This window comes from Rissa tridactyla, chromosome 6, assembly GCF_028500815.1.
Source record: "Rissa tridactyla isolate bRisTri1 chromosome 6, bRisTri1.patW.cur.20221130, whole genome shotgun sequence".
NCBI lineage: Eukaryota > Metazoa > Chordata > Aves > Charadriiformes > Laridae > Rissa > Rissa tridactyla.
This window is the reverse complement of record NC_071471.1, coordinates 64,659,431-64,674,619: the sequence shown is the minus strand read 5'-3', so window position 1 is coordinate 64,674,619 and position 15,189 is coordinate 64,659,431. Positions and strand designations below refer to the sequence as shown.

The 15,189-nt window shown below is 36.8% G+C and overlaps 1 protein-coding gene across 6 annotated transcripts in view; it reads right to left on the bottom strand.

The window, feature by feature from the left end:
- The window catches only part of ATRNL1 (attractin like 1), a 523,801-nt gene that overhangs the window by 367,356 nt on the left and 141,256 nt on the right, over positions 1-15,189 (bottom strand). For all 6 annotated transcript variants that reach the window (XR_008467222.1, XR_008467223.1, XM_054207467.1 and 3 more), the window contains exon 19: positions 10,939-11,076. Coding sequence is in view for 4 of the 6 variants with exons in the window: in XM_054207467.1 (XP_054063442.1) it covers positions 10,939-11,076 (138 nt within the window). In the remaining 2 variants the exon portion in view is untranslated. The remainder of the gene's footprint in view (positions 1-10,938; positions 11,077-15,189) is intronic.

Here is a 15,189-nt window from a genome sequence, read left to right as displayed (position 1 = left end):
CATTTAAAAAAGTACAGAAAGTTGTGGGGTTTTTTTAAAGTCTCTTAGAAATAAGCTATACACCAGTTATTACAAAACTAGATGCTGTAACTCCAGCTTGTTTTTAATTTACGAGACTTCAATTACCAATTTTATATGATTGCCAGACTCAATGGGAAGAAAGATTAATGACTGCTTGAGAGCCAAAATTTAGACGTTCTATTTTAAATTTCTACCTACTTCATATAATGATTTTATATTGACATGCATTTTGTTATACTAATTTGGACTGTGAACACCTGTCTTTTGTTTCTAAACAATACATGATCTGAGCGAAACATCAGGTCATTGCTCACTGAAGATTAATAGCTAAGAATGACAGCTTTTATGCCATTGAAACCATTACTACAGGCTAATAGAAAACATGCTTCTGGACATGTGTCACCACTTTGTTGTCACAGCAGCAGAAAAAGTTAATGAAATAAAATAATGAATATCCTAGTTAAACTAGCTCTTTTTTAAAAAAATTTGTTCCAACTACAAGCATTTTCATGGTTTGGGCTGGACGGATACACAATTTTCTAGGATTTATAAAGAAATGATCAATTAGTTCTCTTTAACATGCAGCTTTATGGAGCTCAGGTATTCTTTGTTTCCTTGGTTATCACAGCTTACAATAATTCCTACATGTTTTCATCAAAATGACACTCCGTATGACGGTTCCCCACAGAGAACTGCTATTAACAGATGTTGGAAGTGATACCAGTGATGGATATCAGGGGCTGGGAAAGCCTGAAGGGCAGGTTACCACATGAGATTTCAGTACTAAAGCATTAGGCTTTCAGCTTTGGAAGTCTGCCACCTTGGAAGTCTGGGAGTTTGACACCTAAATTCCCTAAAGAGCAAACAATTTTGTCTGGTCTGACTACTGAAGGCTTAGTCTACGCTACGGTGCAGTTTTGTATCAACTGATTGTCAGAATGGGTGCACTAATTGTAAATCCTTATGCAAAATGGGAATACTGCTTCCAGCATTTTGATTTTAAACAAAATTAACTGTAGTTCATCTGCTCCCAGCTGACATTAGTGCTCACCTTATATATGGATATAGTCTAAATACACTATGCCCAGAGTTCAGGCAACGTGCACAGAATGCCCCATTTCGGAGCACAAAAATCAGTTTAGGCAGTTTAGTTTGATGGTTAATTCATCGAGAACAGTAGCTGGGTGCATGCAGGTAAAAACTATCAGATGCCTCCATCTTCTGGAAAAAGCTTATTTACTCATTGATTCAAAACCAGGCATGTGGCTCACTTGGGTCAGGTCTAAAAGCATGTGCAAAAAACAGGGATACAGCCATAAAACCTTATAATAAAGGCACAAAAGAAAGATCAGAGAACTATAAAAATTAGCACAAGCATTTATGCCAAGAATTGTAATGAACGATCATGCAAGGGGTTCCTGCTGTGGATTGGGGGCTTGGGGGTCTTTTTTCATTTGGGTGTTTGGGTGTGGATTTTTTGACTTGTTCTCTTTGATTTGGCCACATAATGTTTGACAGAGCTGCACATCAGTCATCAAATGCTCTTTCGGGTCTCACAGTATGAAGTCAACACTGTGATCCTCTAACAGCTATTAGCTGATAGTCCATCTAGAATTTACAACTTTTCAGCCTGAATGTGCTTTGGGGAGAAAAGCTTTGCCATGTGTCCAGCTGTTTAATGACTCTAGAACCTAGTGAACAAAAAAAAAAAAAAAAAAAAAAAAAAAAAAACAACGAACAAAAGGCAACTCAACTTGAACTCTACACAGAAATGTACCGGTTGCCAGATCTCAAATAACTTCTTAACTTACATATCATGTAAATGAAAGCGTGCACTTCCATTAGCTTTACATTTTGAAAGGCCTTTGTGGTAGAGTGCTTCGTGCTACAACCCAGAGAAAGCACGGATAACTGTAGCGTAACAAGAAAGGTCTGACGAATCCAAACACTGGATCAGGCCTTCCACAGTATGAGACAGGGCAACACTGATGGAGTTACAGAGCCACTCACAGATAGCAGCATATCTCCTCCCCGCACAGCTGTGTTAATTCCACTTTGCAAAGGACACAAAATTAAACTAAAGTGGGTGAAACAAGATAAAGAGCATCTTAATAAAGCAGAGAAGTAATTATCATACGAAGCTCCCCAGGCTACTTGTACAACACATGCAGTTTTTGCATGCATTTCTAAGGAAACATAGATACAATCATAAATCACGATAAGTAAAGAAGCCAAAGAAAAGTTAGACCTAGAAAAAATAGCATGAATTACCAGCTGAGCTCAACTCCTAATCAACCCTTTAAAAAAATAAATTTGCTTAGATCAAGGTATTACCAGACACTACTCCAACTTTGCATGCTGAAGATCTTCAACCCGCCAATGAATATGAAGGCAATGGAGAGATCCCTTGTAAATCACTGTCTAAACACTTGACAAGACAGGAGCTTAGTGGTAACCTAAATATAAATTTGAAGAATTCTTGCAAGGTTTTCAGAGATAGGCATTACCCTCCCTTAGGACCGGTGCATGGAACCAAAATGTGATGAGCCTAAAGCTACTACATAAATATATTACAGATGCTGTATTACTACAAAATAACATGACATGAAAAATAGAAGTTTCAAAATGCCTGGTCTTTAATGCCTTAGTGCATGGCATTGTTTTCAAATCACGGAACAGCTGAGGCTCAAAGGGACCCCTAGAGATCATCTGGTCCAACTCAACTCCCCTGCTCAGGTAGGACCACCTAGACCCTGTTGCCCAGGATGGTATCCAGAAGGCTTTTGAATATTTCTGAGGAGGGAGGCTCCACAACCTCTCTGGGCAACCTGCTCCAGTGCTCAGCCATGCTCACAGAAGAAGGAGGGGAAAAAAAAAAAAAAAAAAAAAAAAAAAAAAGCAGCACACTAAAATGGCCTTTACAAAAGCAGACTATAAATTTCATCTAAAACAAAACAAAACATTTATCACTTTCCTGCTGCTCAGAGTTGTCATGAACTACCTCCAACAACTAGAAATGCCTAGAATACTTGTGTCGTTAAAGAGAACAAACCCCTCAATTGTACAGCCATTTTGTGACAGCCCTGAAAAGTAACCAACGTGTGTCTCAGACACGGGCCAGCGGTGGGACCTCCCTGACAGACACAACCTTCAATTCCCATTCTAGCTGAAAATATTTACAAAGGACAGGATTACTGCAGAATCTGTTTGTAAAGTTCTGAATCACAACAGAACAAAATGATTTCAGGTTACCAAAAAAAAAAAAAAAAATCCCTTGATGAAGTTTTAAATGTAAGATTTTATTTCTCCTTCCAAAAACTATTTCTCAGGCCAACAGCATCTGCCTAATTTTGCCTGTTTAAAGTAGCATCATACAGTTCCTAATACTACGATATATTAGCCTCTGGGTATTCTGAGACTAAAACTCAAATATGTCATTGTGCTATGATATTTACTAAATAAAATGATTCTTAGGGAAATATTTTTTTTCCAATTTCAAGTTTACTGACACAAATACAGTCATAAAATATTCATACACAGAATATTCAGGCTGATGCCTCTCTACACCTGCCCTACGCATTCCCAAATTACAGGTAATTTAAAAGCTACGCAGTGATAGTGTTGAAGTGAAAAATTAAGACTGCTGTTTTCTGTTCCCGTATTGCTTGTATAACTTTTTGAAACCTGGAAAAATAAGTCTAAAGGGAAATTACCCGGTATCTTTCTATAAACTAAGTAGACAACAGCATATTTTAGTTCAAAAAAGAAACTGAACATTAAACTGTTTTCCTTGTCACACTATCAACTTTTTCCATTATGAAAAGACAGGTTGCTTTCTTTAATGTGTGAAATTATGTAATTTGCTGTATTACAATTTAATATACAAATACTGTGCACTGTGTATGTATATACACACACACACACATGTTCCTGTATATATATTCTAAAAGTATGGCTGGGGAGCAAGCAGAAAGACATTATTGCCCTGGGCACCATGGGTTACTTTGTACTCTCTAGATGGCAGAGGAAACTGCTTCTTCCTTGGCTGCAAATAAAAATTATAAGCTTTGCAAAAACTATTGGGAGCCGCAGTCAGGGTTAAGAGAGAAGATGACAAGATGCAGAAAACCTGAAGCAGCAGTAGAAACTAAGAGATGCTTCAGCAAGGAAGAGGCCTATCTATATCAAAGAACAGCATCAAAACAAACCGGAGAGGAAAAAAAGAGACTTTCCTAAGATCTAGTGTGGATTGTATGGAGCCTGATTCAGCTTGGACAAAGCAATAAATTTTTCAATTGGAAAGAAAATGGCAAAGAAGGACATCCGCCTTGAAATTATTTGGTAGCAAAAGGTAGATCTGCTTCCATTTTGTCTTTAGTACACCTCCCCTAGTTTTCCATAGATAATCTTGTTCAGGTTGATGTTTGTGTTCTAATAAAGCGACTACAGATTACTTCAAAGTAATTGTGGGGTTTCTTAGATGTGCTGCCTACAAAAACAGCCACTCTAATGCACATGTGCTCCTTGTAAGTGAAACTGAATTATTATTTTTTCCAAATATCTAACGCACTGATTGCCCTATAGGAACAGGACTTTGTTCTTGATCATGCCCATGGTAGCTTTTAACAGTATTTATTTTGGAGAGAAGGAAACGAAGGAAGGAAATCAGTATCAGTTCCTCCATGGACAGTCATGACCAAAATGTGTTACGAAGGTTGCTACTGCTGAACAGGTAAAAATGTTAGAAACAGTGCCAGAGAAAAACAATCCATAAATCTACCCAGTAGATGTCTTTCAAAGTTAGACAGAACCTAGAAAGCAAGGAGACAATTTTCAATTAGCTGCCATGATGAGTTTAACATCTTTCTCATGTCTCTCTCTCACAGACACCAGAAGTAATGGCTTCTGCCACCCTCAGCCTCTTCTCTCAAAACCCCCACAGCTCACACGTCAGCTACCCAGCAGAATACTCACGTTCTTTGAGCAGCAAGATTTGAACACCATGGATTTTCCTCCTGTTACTGAAGATTTTAGGTATCAACAAGTCACTAATAAGTTTTATTTTTTCTTCTTTTAACCAACAGAAGTTTCATTGCTGGGCTCAACCTCACCTAAATCAATGTATGTTCAAGCTAGTCTAAGAACTTAGCCCTTTATTGATGCTTATCTTTTTTTTTTAATGTCTTGAGACACTTGGTGTATATATATGTAAGTTGGACAGCTAATATGTAGATGCCTAAATTCACGTGGAACGAATTCAGGGAGTAGTATGTGTAGATGTATGCACATACACACACATATATAAATATAGGTAAAAAGTACTGAGTTATACAACGTCCAAAAGAAGCAGACATTGCACAAGGCACACTCTTACAGAGACAGATGCTTTAGAAGAACAGCAGAAAAACTCAGATTTATTCTCTCCTTCACACTCCATGTAATGGAGGAACAAAAAAGGCACCCAGACCTCTCACCTAGCTGCAGTGGATCCTACGTGGTGTACGCTCACTAGAAACATGTTTGGTTTTGCTAATAGTTTGAAGATCTGGGAAAAAAATTAAATGTTTCCAGTAAACAATTAACTTCACATTTTCAAACACAATGATTCCAAATCAAATGTGGGGGGAAGCTGGTGCCTTGAGTATTGAAAGTGTCCGACTGTATGATAGCAGGGAAGGTGACAGATCTATAAAGGAAATAGAAATGCTACAGATTTGCTTAAAAAACTTCACCCATACAGCCTATCTGGTAGGAGGCTTTTAAAGAATGGCCACCAGTGTGTCTTAAACACCATGCCTTTTAACCCTGCTTAGACAGCGTGAGGTGCAAGTTAAAACATGATGTTCCTGCTGCGCTGGTACTCACAGTTTTACTCCTACTGTAAAAGCAACAGCAATGGTAGTGCAATTATGGGAAAACTGAACGCTGTTTGGGATGTTATCAGTTTATGAAAAAAGGGCAATACAGCAAAGTGCTTACGTTATCATATTATTAAATGTATTATACATTCACAGTGTGTGTCATAAGTTACTGTAAAGAATTCTCTCCTGGCATCTCATACATTTTAAGAATAATTTTTAAAAATACCATGCATAAAGAAAATGACAAGATGATAAGCAGCTAGAGTAATTTTTTTTAACATTGACAACTAAGTAGATGATTAATAAGTTTGAAAATAATGCTAAAAAATGCTGCCAAGATTACACAAAATTGTTCCAAGCAATCTCCCATCCAGTTTTCTCCTGTTACTTTAAGCTGCAGTCTGTTGTACACGTATAACTCTCTTTCTAGAATTTCTATAAAAGCTTTGCATATTTCCCAGACACGCAGCACATGACAGAACAAGCCCTTGAAGAAAACATAACACTAAGAGAAACCACCAAGGCAGCAAATCAGTATCTTTCCCATCTACAGTCAGAGCTCCTTTATTTTCCAAATCCATCAATATTTAATGATGAATTTTCTATTACTGATTTTTTATAGTCATGGCTTCAAAGTTGTACCTCAAATGGGACTTGAGCCGAATTTAAAAAAAAAAGAAAGAAAGTAATTTGGAATATCTGCCTTCCAACTCTTCAACATCTCAGACTACAAGGCTCCCTACATCTGGAGAGCTTTACCTGCTCAGAAGCAAACAAGGCTGAGCTGGGCAGCTCTCATCTAAGCTTCACCACAATACAGAGTGTGTGCGCGCCTTATTCTGTTAAATCACTGGAGCTTTGATTTCTTAAATATTCCCGGCACAGACTGACAGCACTGCATTTAGCACTCCAAGGGTCGCTCATGCGTCTGCACTCCAGACCAGTCAGATAAGAGGTGTAAACAGAACTGGAGCTTGGTCTGGAACCCAAAACCTGTCCCTTGTCAGCATGCTCTGTTCCCTCACATTCAGAATTTGCCTCTGGCTTCCCTCTTAGTTTCTTGCACATTGCCCCGATTCTTGAAAAGGATGCTGTAACTTTACACGGTAACTTTGATGGTACTATCATTTTACGCTTTTCTTTGCCATACAGGGGTTTAGCTTACAAATCTTAAGCACACACACAGGGTCTGGACTTACTAATTAGTGCACTGTATATCATTAATTTCCAACAAAGCACGCAAATCTTTTTGTGTAACTAAAAATATATCATAAGGTAACAAATTAATTTCGTTTTATGTTTTGGCTACCTGTTTCACACCAGACATAATAACTACCTGAAACCATTTTTAATTAAGAATAAGAACAGATAACTGTAATAAAATTATAGTCACAGCTTTTGACACAAAAAATAAACTAGAGCGAGGATCAATCACAGCGTAAACCTGCATTAGATGGAAAGCTTTTTAATGCTGCAGTAACAATAATGCTACAGATTCCAAAATAAGTAACAGGTAAGACTTACGAACATCCTTATTAAGCACTCATAGTATGGCAAATATCCATAGTCATTTTTCTATACATAGATCATTTTCCTATATAATTGAAATACTTTACCCTTACTCAATACCTCCCTGCATTCTAGATCTCAGACTCCGAGAATCTTTTGAAAATTAGGACTGGAGAAGAACACGTGGAATCCGCTAGTCCACTGCCCTTTTCCAAAGCTAGAGAAACTTGAGAATTTTTAAAATATAGTGTAGGTGATAATGCATATTTCATAATGTCTTTATGCAATCTATGTCACAGTTTAACCAGTAGAAAGTTTTCCTTGTATTCCACCTTAATCTTTCTTGTTGCAACGCAATCCCATTACTTCTTCCTCAGCCCAAGTAGGGGAAGGCACTTTATCATCATTTTCTCTTTTCAGCTCCCTTTTGCTTATAATAACAGAAGCCTGTTATTATGCCTCTATCTTTTCTTTGTCCTTATTTTTAGGTTTGTCACATCTACTAAGCCTGCATCATATCAGGATGCAAAGCGAGTCCTTAAATTTCTTTTAAAGCTATTGAAGTGTCAGCAATTATAGTGAGCAAAAATCCAGAAAAGTCAATTTATTTTTAGCCATTGTTTAATCACAACTATTCAAAACCTTCGGAAACATGAATTGTATCTTCTTCCTACAACAAGTGTTACTCATCTCATAGTAATCTGATAGTATAACACGATACAATACCACTAGGAATGTATCGATTATCTGATGACGGTTGTAAAGGCATCATCATTCCCAGAGTATAATAAGGACAATAGTTATAAACATACAAAGTTTTCCATCCCTGGACAAAGGTAGAAGATAACTGATCACTCAGGAGTGGACAGTCAGCTTCTTTCAGAGCTTTCTGAATGACCTCCTAAAAGTATAAAAACGCATTTAGGAAAGGATTGGCATAGTTAAGGAAAAAAAAAAGTTTTCTGAGGACTGACAGACTTCCTGTGCATCTCCTCCTTCCTTTCAAGATCATCAGGGATCTAAGGAATAACAAAGGCTAATCCAGCCTATAAGAGAAAAGGAAGTTTTTCTTGGAAATCTTTTTTTTTTGATCTATATCACCAATAGTCAAAGTTGGGAGGTGAGATTTTACCTATAAATGTATATAACACAACAGCAGAATACATGTACGAATTCATAAGTATTTTTTTCAGGCCACTGGGAAAAAAATATTTTATGTAGTATGTCATGAGTACATCAAGAGAATAATTCTTAGTTTTTCTCCTGCTGTATGCCACTTTGCCTCTCAACTGTCGGGACTGAGTACAACTTCTTTTCCCAGCTTCAGCTGCTCTCCAATTCATAACGAAGTTACACCCTTGTAACTATAGCAACTTGTTGTATGAAGAATATTACAGCATTACAGCTGTAGTATAGGAGTTAGAGCCATTACCTTGTCATTCCCTTAAAAAGTTTTCAATCTGGATCCTCAAAGAAATAACTCGGGAGCTCTGAGGAAAAAATGCACCACGTGCTCAGGCAGTCTCAGCCCCTGTGCAGAAGGGTGAGTCAGTAGAAAAGAAATGCTGGTAGGGTTATGCCAGAAACTTAGCTGGCAGCAGCAGCAGAGAAAAGCGGCACGAGAAAGGACTATGAGGATGACTGGGGGGTTTTTTTCAGTTCTTCATGACTTTTCTTCTTTGATTGACTATTCCATACCATTTCCTGTCTCATTTTCTCATTATTTCAGTCACACTTAAGTTCAGCTTCTGACTGGGTTGCCCGTCCTTCCAATCATATTTTTTCCTTATGCCTTTACTTTAATTATGGTTTTAATTTGCAGCTACTTTCTTTTTTTGTTGCCAAAAACATTAGCAGAATGAAGGTGGAACAAAAAAAAAAAATTAAAAAAAGAACTATCTCTTTCTTTCTTTAGATTTGCACACTGCCTGATCTGAACTATGGTTCCAAAATCCTCTTAAATCCAAGTAAAATTGATTTGGCTTATCTATGGATCATTGGTATTATTTCCTGCAGAAATCCCTGGCCCACAATTTGGGCACCTCTATCATAGGAAGAAAAATCATGATACTGAAGAAAATCTAACAGTTCATAATGACCACATTCATCAAAATGTCTTAAAGACTTAAACAGATTTATGGGCTCTATACTACAAAATATACCAATGCAGATAAGGCCTCAAAATAATGACAATCTTTGTTTTTTAAAGCATTCTTTAGTTTAAATAGCTCCTGTTAAAATCATGTCTACCAATAAAAATATGTACTTCTAAAGACTAGGGTTGAAAAAACAAGTCATAAAATTTATAATTTTACTGGTCTTATAAATTGATTTTAGCCATTATTGTACTACACGTAATTCACTAAAGGTGATGGAATGCTTATTTGGTTGATAGCTAACGTATCCCTGAAGAATAAAAGCTCTATTAATACATCATTTTGCCATAAAGTGCTATAGACAGCAAAAGAGCATTTTGTCAACTTCAGGAAATAAGAGAACTATTAAGAATTATTTAAAGTGTCATAAAGCAACAGCAAAATGTGCAATTGTCAATAGGGGCAGACATTAGTCTTTCCATCCCCTTGAACACACTTTCTACATATCGTGCTTGAGTTTACCAGATGCGCAGCTTTATGCATTGACTGCTGCATGTTAACGTGCTGAGGAACAAGTGAAGCCTTTAAATGAATAATCATTCCTTAACAAGCAAAAGTCCAGTTAAAGAAACAACAACGGAGAAGAAATCATCATAGGACAAAATTTTGTAGCAGCCTCCTACATTCAATCTCAACTACCTTAATTACTTTTCATATTGGATATACCCCCCACCTTCCCCCATTTAGTTATAAGGGAAGGAGTACCTGTCAACTTTAAAATCACCCATGCAAGTAAAAAAGCAGCCCTACGGCAATACACAAAAACCATCTGCATTACTGGACTTCATTCTCTCCTTCACTTCAAGGAGAATCCTCCAATGCAGCAATTAGAAAACTGAACAGATTGAATAGGTTAGGGTACCTTACAATCCTCCGTGTACCAGGCTTTTCTGTTTGAACTACACATGAATAACATGCGTTGGTCTCTTAAATGTGTAATTTTTCCACTAGCATCACACATTTATACAAATCAGTGCTATCAGACATTATGGTAGGTGCCAAACTTCATTTATAAGAAACTTCTCACTGCTTTTAAGAGGATCATTTACATGGAATGAAACGATGCCTCTCTGGAATATCAGGATTTAAGGTGTTGCTCCCACAAAACAGCTTCTTTCTCCTCCTTTCCCTAACTGGGAGAGCATCTTTAAATTACCGTCTTGTTCTTAGAGCATCCAGACCAAACAACAACTGCAAAATGATGATTCTGAATGCAAAGTTTCTCTTAAAAATATTAATCTGATTTTGAATCATTAATTTAGCTGATCGGCTCATGAGTAAACATTTTACCTTCAAAGAAAAGTTAATTTCATGTTACAGTAAAAAAGTTAAATTCACATTACATAAAATGTCATTTCAATTTTTTTTTTCCTCCCAGCAGAACAACTTACCTGTACACTGTCCTCCATTTGTGGGATCCCCATAATATCCTGGCATGCACGTTTCACACTGTTTTCCTGTTGTTAAGTTTTTACATTGATCACAGACATTACTGTTGACGCAGGTGCTGTGGCCATTGCACTGGCAAGCTAGAATGTAACATTTAAAGAGTCGTTACTAAATTGCTCTTGGGAACAAAATCATCCTTATGTGATTACGAAGTTGTGGTCAAATGTATTTCTGAGGAGTCTCCTGACTAATGACCAGCACATACATTTGTACTTTAACACAGAACCTCTTTAAAATAGCATGTATATAGCATGCTATATACATAGCATACATACAAAACATGTATTCACACAAAAGAGCACAGAAGTTGACCATGTAGTGACACGTGAGCTTAAGGCGTGTGAGAAAGTCTTTTTGCCACTGTGAGTGACTGAATCCAGTCCTTTAGCTTTAAAATGCTGCCCAGTCGCTTAAGAAACCTCTCAAGAGACAGTAAGTCACCAACTGAGAGCAAATAAAACCCCCCACACCTACATGCAATCTGCTGTGAAGCATTTGAAAGGCTACTGTGATGGAGAACGTGAACAACTCGCACTCAAACTTGTATCTACTGGGGAGAAAGAACTTACAAAAGAATTAACCGAAGATTGCCTTATTTTTAACAGTTCTGATCCTCCCATTAGCTTTGACACATTAAGGGGTTTTAAGGACATCTGAACCACATCAAACATCTCCAGTCCCTCCTCACTACAGCCAGCTTTGGTCAAAGTAGAAAAACTGGAACTCTTACTGACGTAAATTGACCCTAAGAGCGTGAAATTGCTTTTTGTCAAACATAACACTACAAACCACCTATCTTGCACCACAACTCCTCTTCAGTATTCCACGTTTTGAAGAAACTCAGAAAGTACTGATCACTGTTGCAGCAAAATCACAATGTGAATTCCGCCAGAATCATTGATCCTGCTGCCAGGACTCGGCCGAACGACCAGGAGGTTTTGAAGGATGACCTCGCTGTAGACTGGGACCTTGGAGCTCCTAGTGCTCAGCAGATTAGTGACAATTACAGCACCTTGTCAAGTGTCAGACTACATCAAACCTGCCGATCCCTTACTGGCGAGCGGTGTGTAAGGCCCAGCATAGGACAGATATCCCAATAACATCATTTAGTTTAATTTTTTTTTTTTATTATTATTTGGATTCTTAATCTAAATGTCATGGTGTCTTGGCTAGGAAAAAAAAAGAGAAAAAAAAAAGAGATTTTCACTGCATGACTTAAAGGTTTTTAGAGCTGTTTTAGAATTTAGTAACTTAATACATTTACAGTCATCGCCAGGCTTGGCTCATAAACCATTAAAGCTCCCAAGTTTGCAATCTCTTCCTTTTTCTGTAGCTACGCCTACAGAACCTTGTAAACAAGTATCAAACATTTCTGTACTACTAGACCAGAAGTTTTCACACTGTCTTGAATAAACATCCTTCGAAATTACAAGTTTTCTTCTTGCTAAGAACACTTGATTTTTAGACAACTTGGTGGTATTTTCCTCCAGGCAGTTTTCCGTTCTGCAGTGTTGGCTTTCCCAGAAAAAGCTACACAAAAGTACCATGAATTGCAGCTCCATTTTGGATTTTGTTTGTATGTCTTACACATTAAATTACTTAAAGCAAATGTAAAAAAAAAAAAAATGCGTCCCAATAAACTGAAAGTTCAAACAGCGAATTAGATAGGTGTTCTATTAAAGTAAGATTGCCTAATTAAGACTGTATCACGATATAAGGAGAATGTTTCATTCTGGTATTCTCTAATTAGTGGGTCATTGATGTGTACATCATCTATTCTTTCTAATGCTTAGTTTCATATTTCTTATTTTTTGTGTTATTTAAAGGATAAATGAAAGTAAAATCAATTTTTTTATTGTGAATTTTAGTTTGCTGCAAGTGATAATATTTTCTGGTCATATATGATAGTCTTACATTTCATTAAGGCAAAGATAATGGAAGAGATTTTAAATCAAACTAAAAATATATGTGCAATAAGAACTACTACAACCTGCAATTTAAATGGCACACCATTTAAAAATTATATTACATTTTTGCTGATTTTCACTGAGAAAAGTGAAGCGCCAGAAGAACTGCACATTGCAACAACTTTCTGTGATACAAACAAGTGCAAACTGGAGACATCAGTATTAAATAATTACAGTAATAATTAGAATAACGGGATGCAGTAAGGATCTTTAAATAAGAACTAGGAGTTAAATTTAAAAAGTCAATTTTCCTTAAGTGATTTTACTTTACGTCAGTGGAAGCAACAGAGTAGTTTTTCTCACATGTACAAATGTGATGTAGCTGAATCTTCAGCTGATTCTGCCCTGAAGATAAGTAATTCTATGACTAATTTGCTTTTGACCTCTGTGTTGAAATGGTTGCTGATGCTGACAAACGTTGGTAATTATAGTTTTAGGAAAAATTTAATGCTAAGAAAAATATACAAAAACCAGGTCTGCATTACAATCTAGATCTAGTGTAAAAATACTTTAACTAGTTTTAAACAAACTAGTTAGAATCAATTCACACTGTTTTTCAGAGGAGAAATTTAGGCTTTAAATGCAAACTTGGGCTTACATTCTACCTAACACTACCCAACACTATTTATTTTTCTTTTTTTTTACATATGTATGGTATTTGCCATTTTATTTATAATAATAGTCCAGTTAAAATGGAAATGTGATGAAAAAAATAAAAATGTATTCATATAAAAAGAAATACTATGACAGCTGCTTTTAGGCCTATTGATTTCAAAATGATCAGTCACAAAAAGAAACGCTTTATTTACGCTACCTGCCAAATACTAGTTCTAAAGTATTGAACACACAGAAAATGAGAATGAATTTAAAATATTTAACACCAACACAATTGCCCAGGGGCACAATAGAGAGCATGGATAGGAACTACAGTCGGGGTCGTTCATCCTGGAGAAAAGAAGGCTCCGAGGAGACCTTATAGTGGCCTACCAGTATCTTAAGGGGGCCTACAAGAAAGCTGGGGAGGGACTTTTTAGGATGTCGGGTAATGGTAGGACTAGAGGGAATGGATTAAAACTAGAGATGGGTCGATTCAGACTGGACGTTAGGAAGAAGTTCTTCACCATGAGGGCGGTGAGACACCGGAACAGGTTGCCCAGAGAGGTGGTGGTAGCCCCATCTCTGGAAGTTTCTAAGGCCAGGCTGGACAGGGCTCTGAGCAACCTGGTCTAGTAGGAGGTGTCCCTGCCCAGGGCAGGGGGTTTGGAACTAGATGATCTTTAAGGTCCCTTCAACCCTAACAATTCTATGATTCTATGATTCTACAAGGAAAACTAAGTGCATACATGAACGAACATGAATGGTTTAGCCAACTACTCATCCATGTGGCAAAATAATCTCCAAACTATGTTATAACCTATTTATTTTTATTTTCATCCAAACAACAAACTGTTCAGTAAGTTTATATACATATTACATTCTATCTTATTTCTAGTACATCAAATAATTGCTGTGCTAAGAATAATAAACTGTGTCAGTATAATCCATTAGAGATAATATTTTCAGAAAACGAAAACAAAAGCTTGGGAATAAAACCTACAGCCTATACCAATCAAAATGAAATTGCACATCAATTGAAATTTTATTCCTATGACTTCTGTAGGATGTGCCTCAAACTCACAAAACTACTGGGTTTCAAAACAAAAGTGGAGCTGCAGTGAGTTCGTGGTCAAAACACACAACAAATACAGCATTTTATCCATTAAACAACCAAGGTGATGAAATCGTCTAACTCAAACATTTCAGACAAGCAATATATATCTCCATTACAATTCCACTAGTTGTAGATACTGTGTATTGCAGTGAAAGTCTAACTGCACGTATTATCAACCTACCTGTATTTTAACATACAGACCAAGGATTGAAGTTTCTAGACAATGTACTGTCATTCTATTGTTTCCAGAAATTTCCTAGAGGCTTCTTTTTTCAGGAAACAGTATTAGATGGTTTGAGGTTTTTTGGTTTGAACTCTGAACATTTGACAGTGTTCACTTAGTTTTACATTTCGGTTTCTAAACCTTTAAAAATTTTATTCTCTCCCTATTGATTTAAAAAAAAGATCCCAAATTAAAACTTTCTTCAGAGATGTCGCTTTCTAAATAATACTGTATACACACACATATATATGCGTACACACACATACACAGAGAATACACTGCTGAAAAAAGT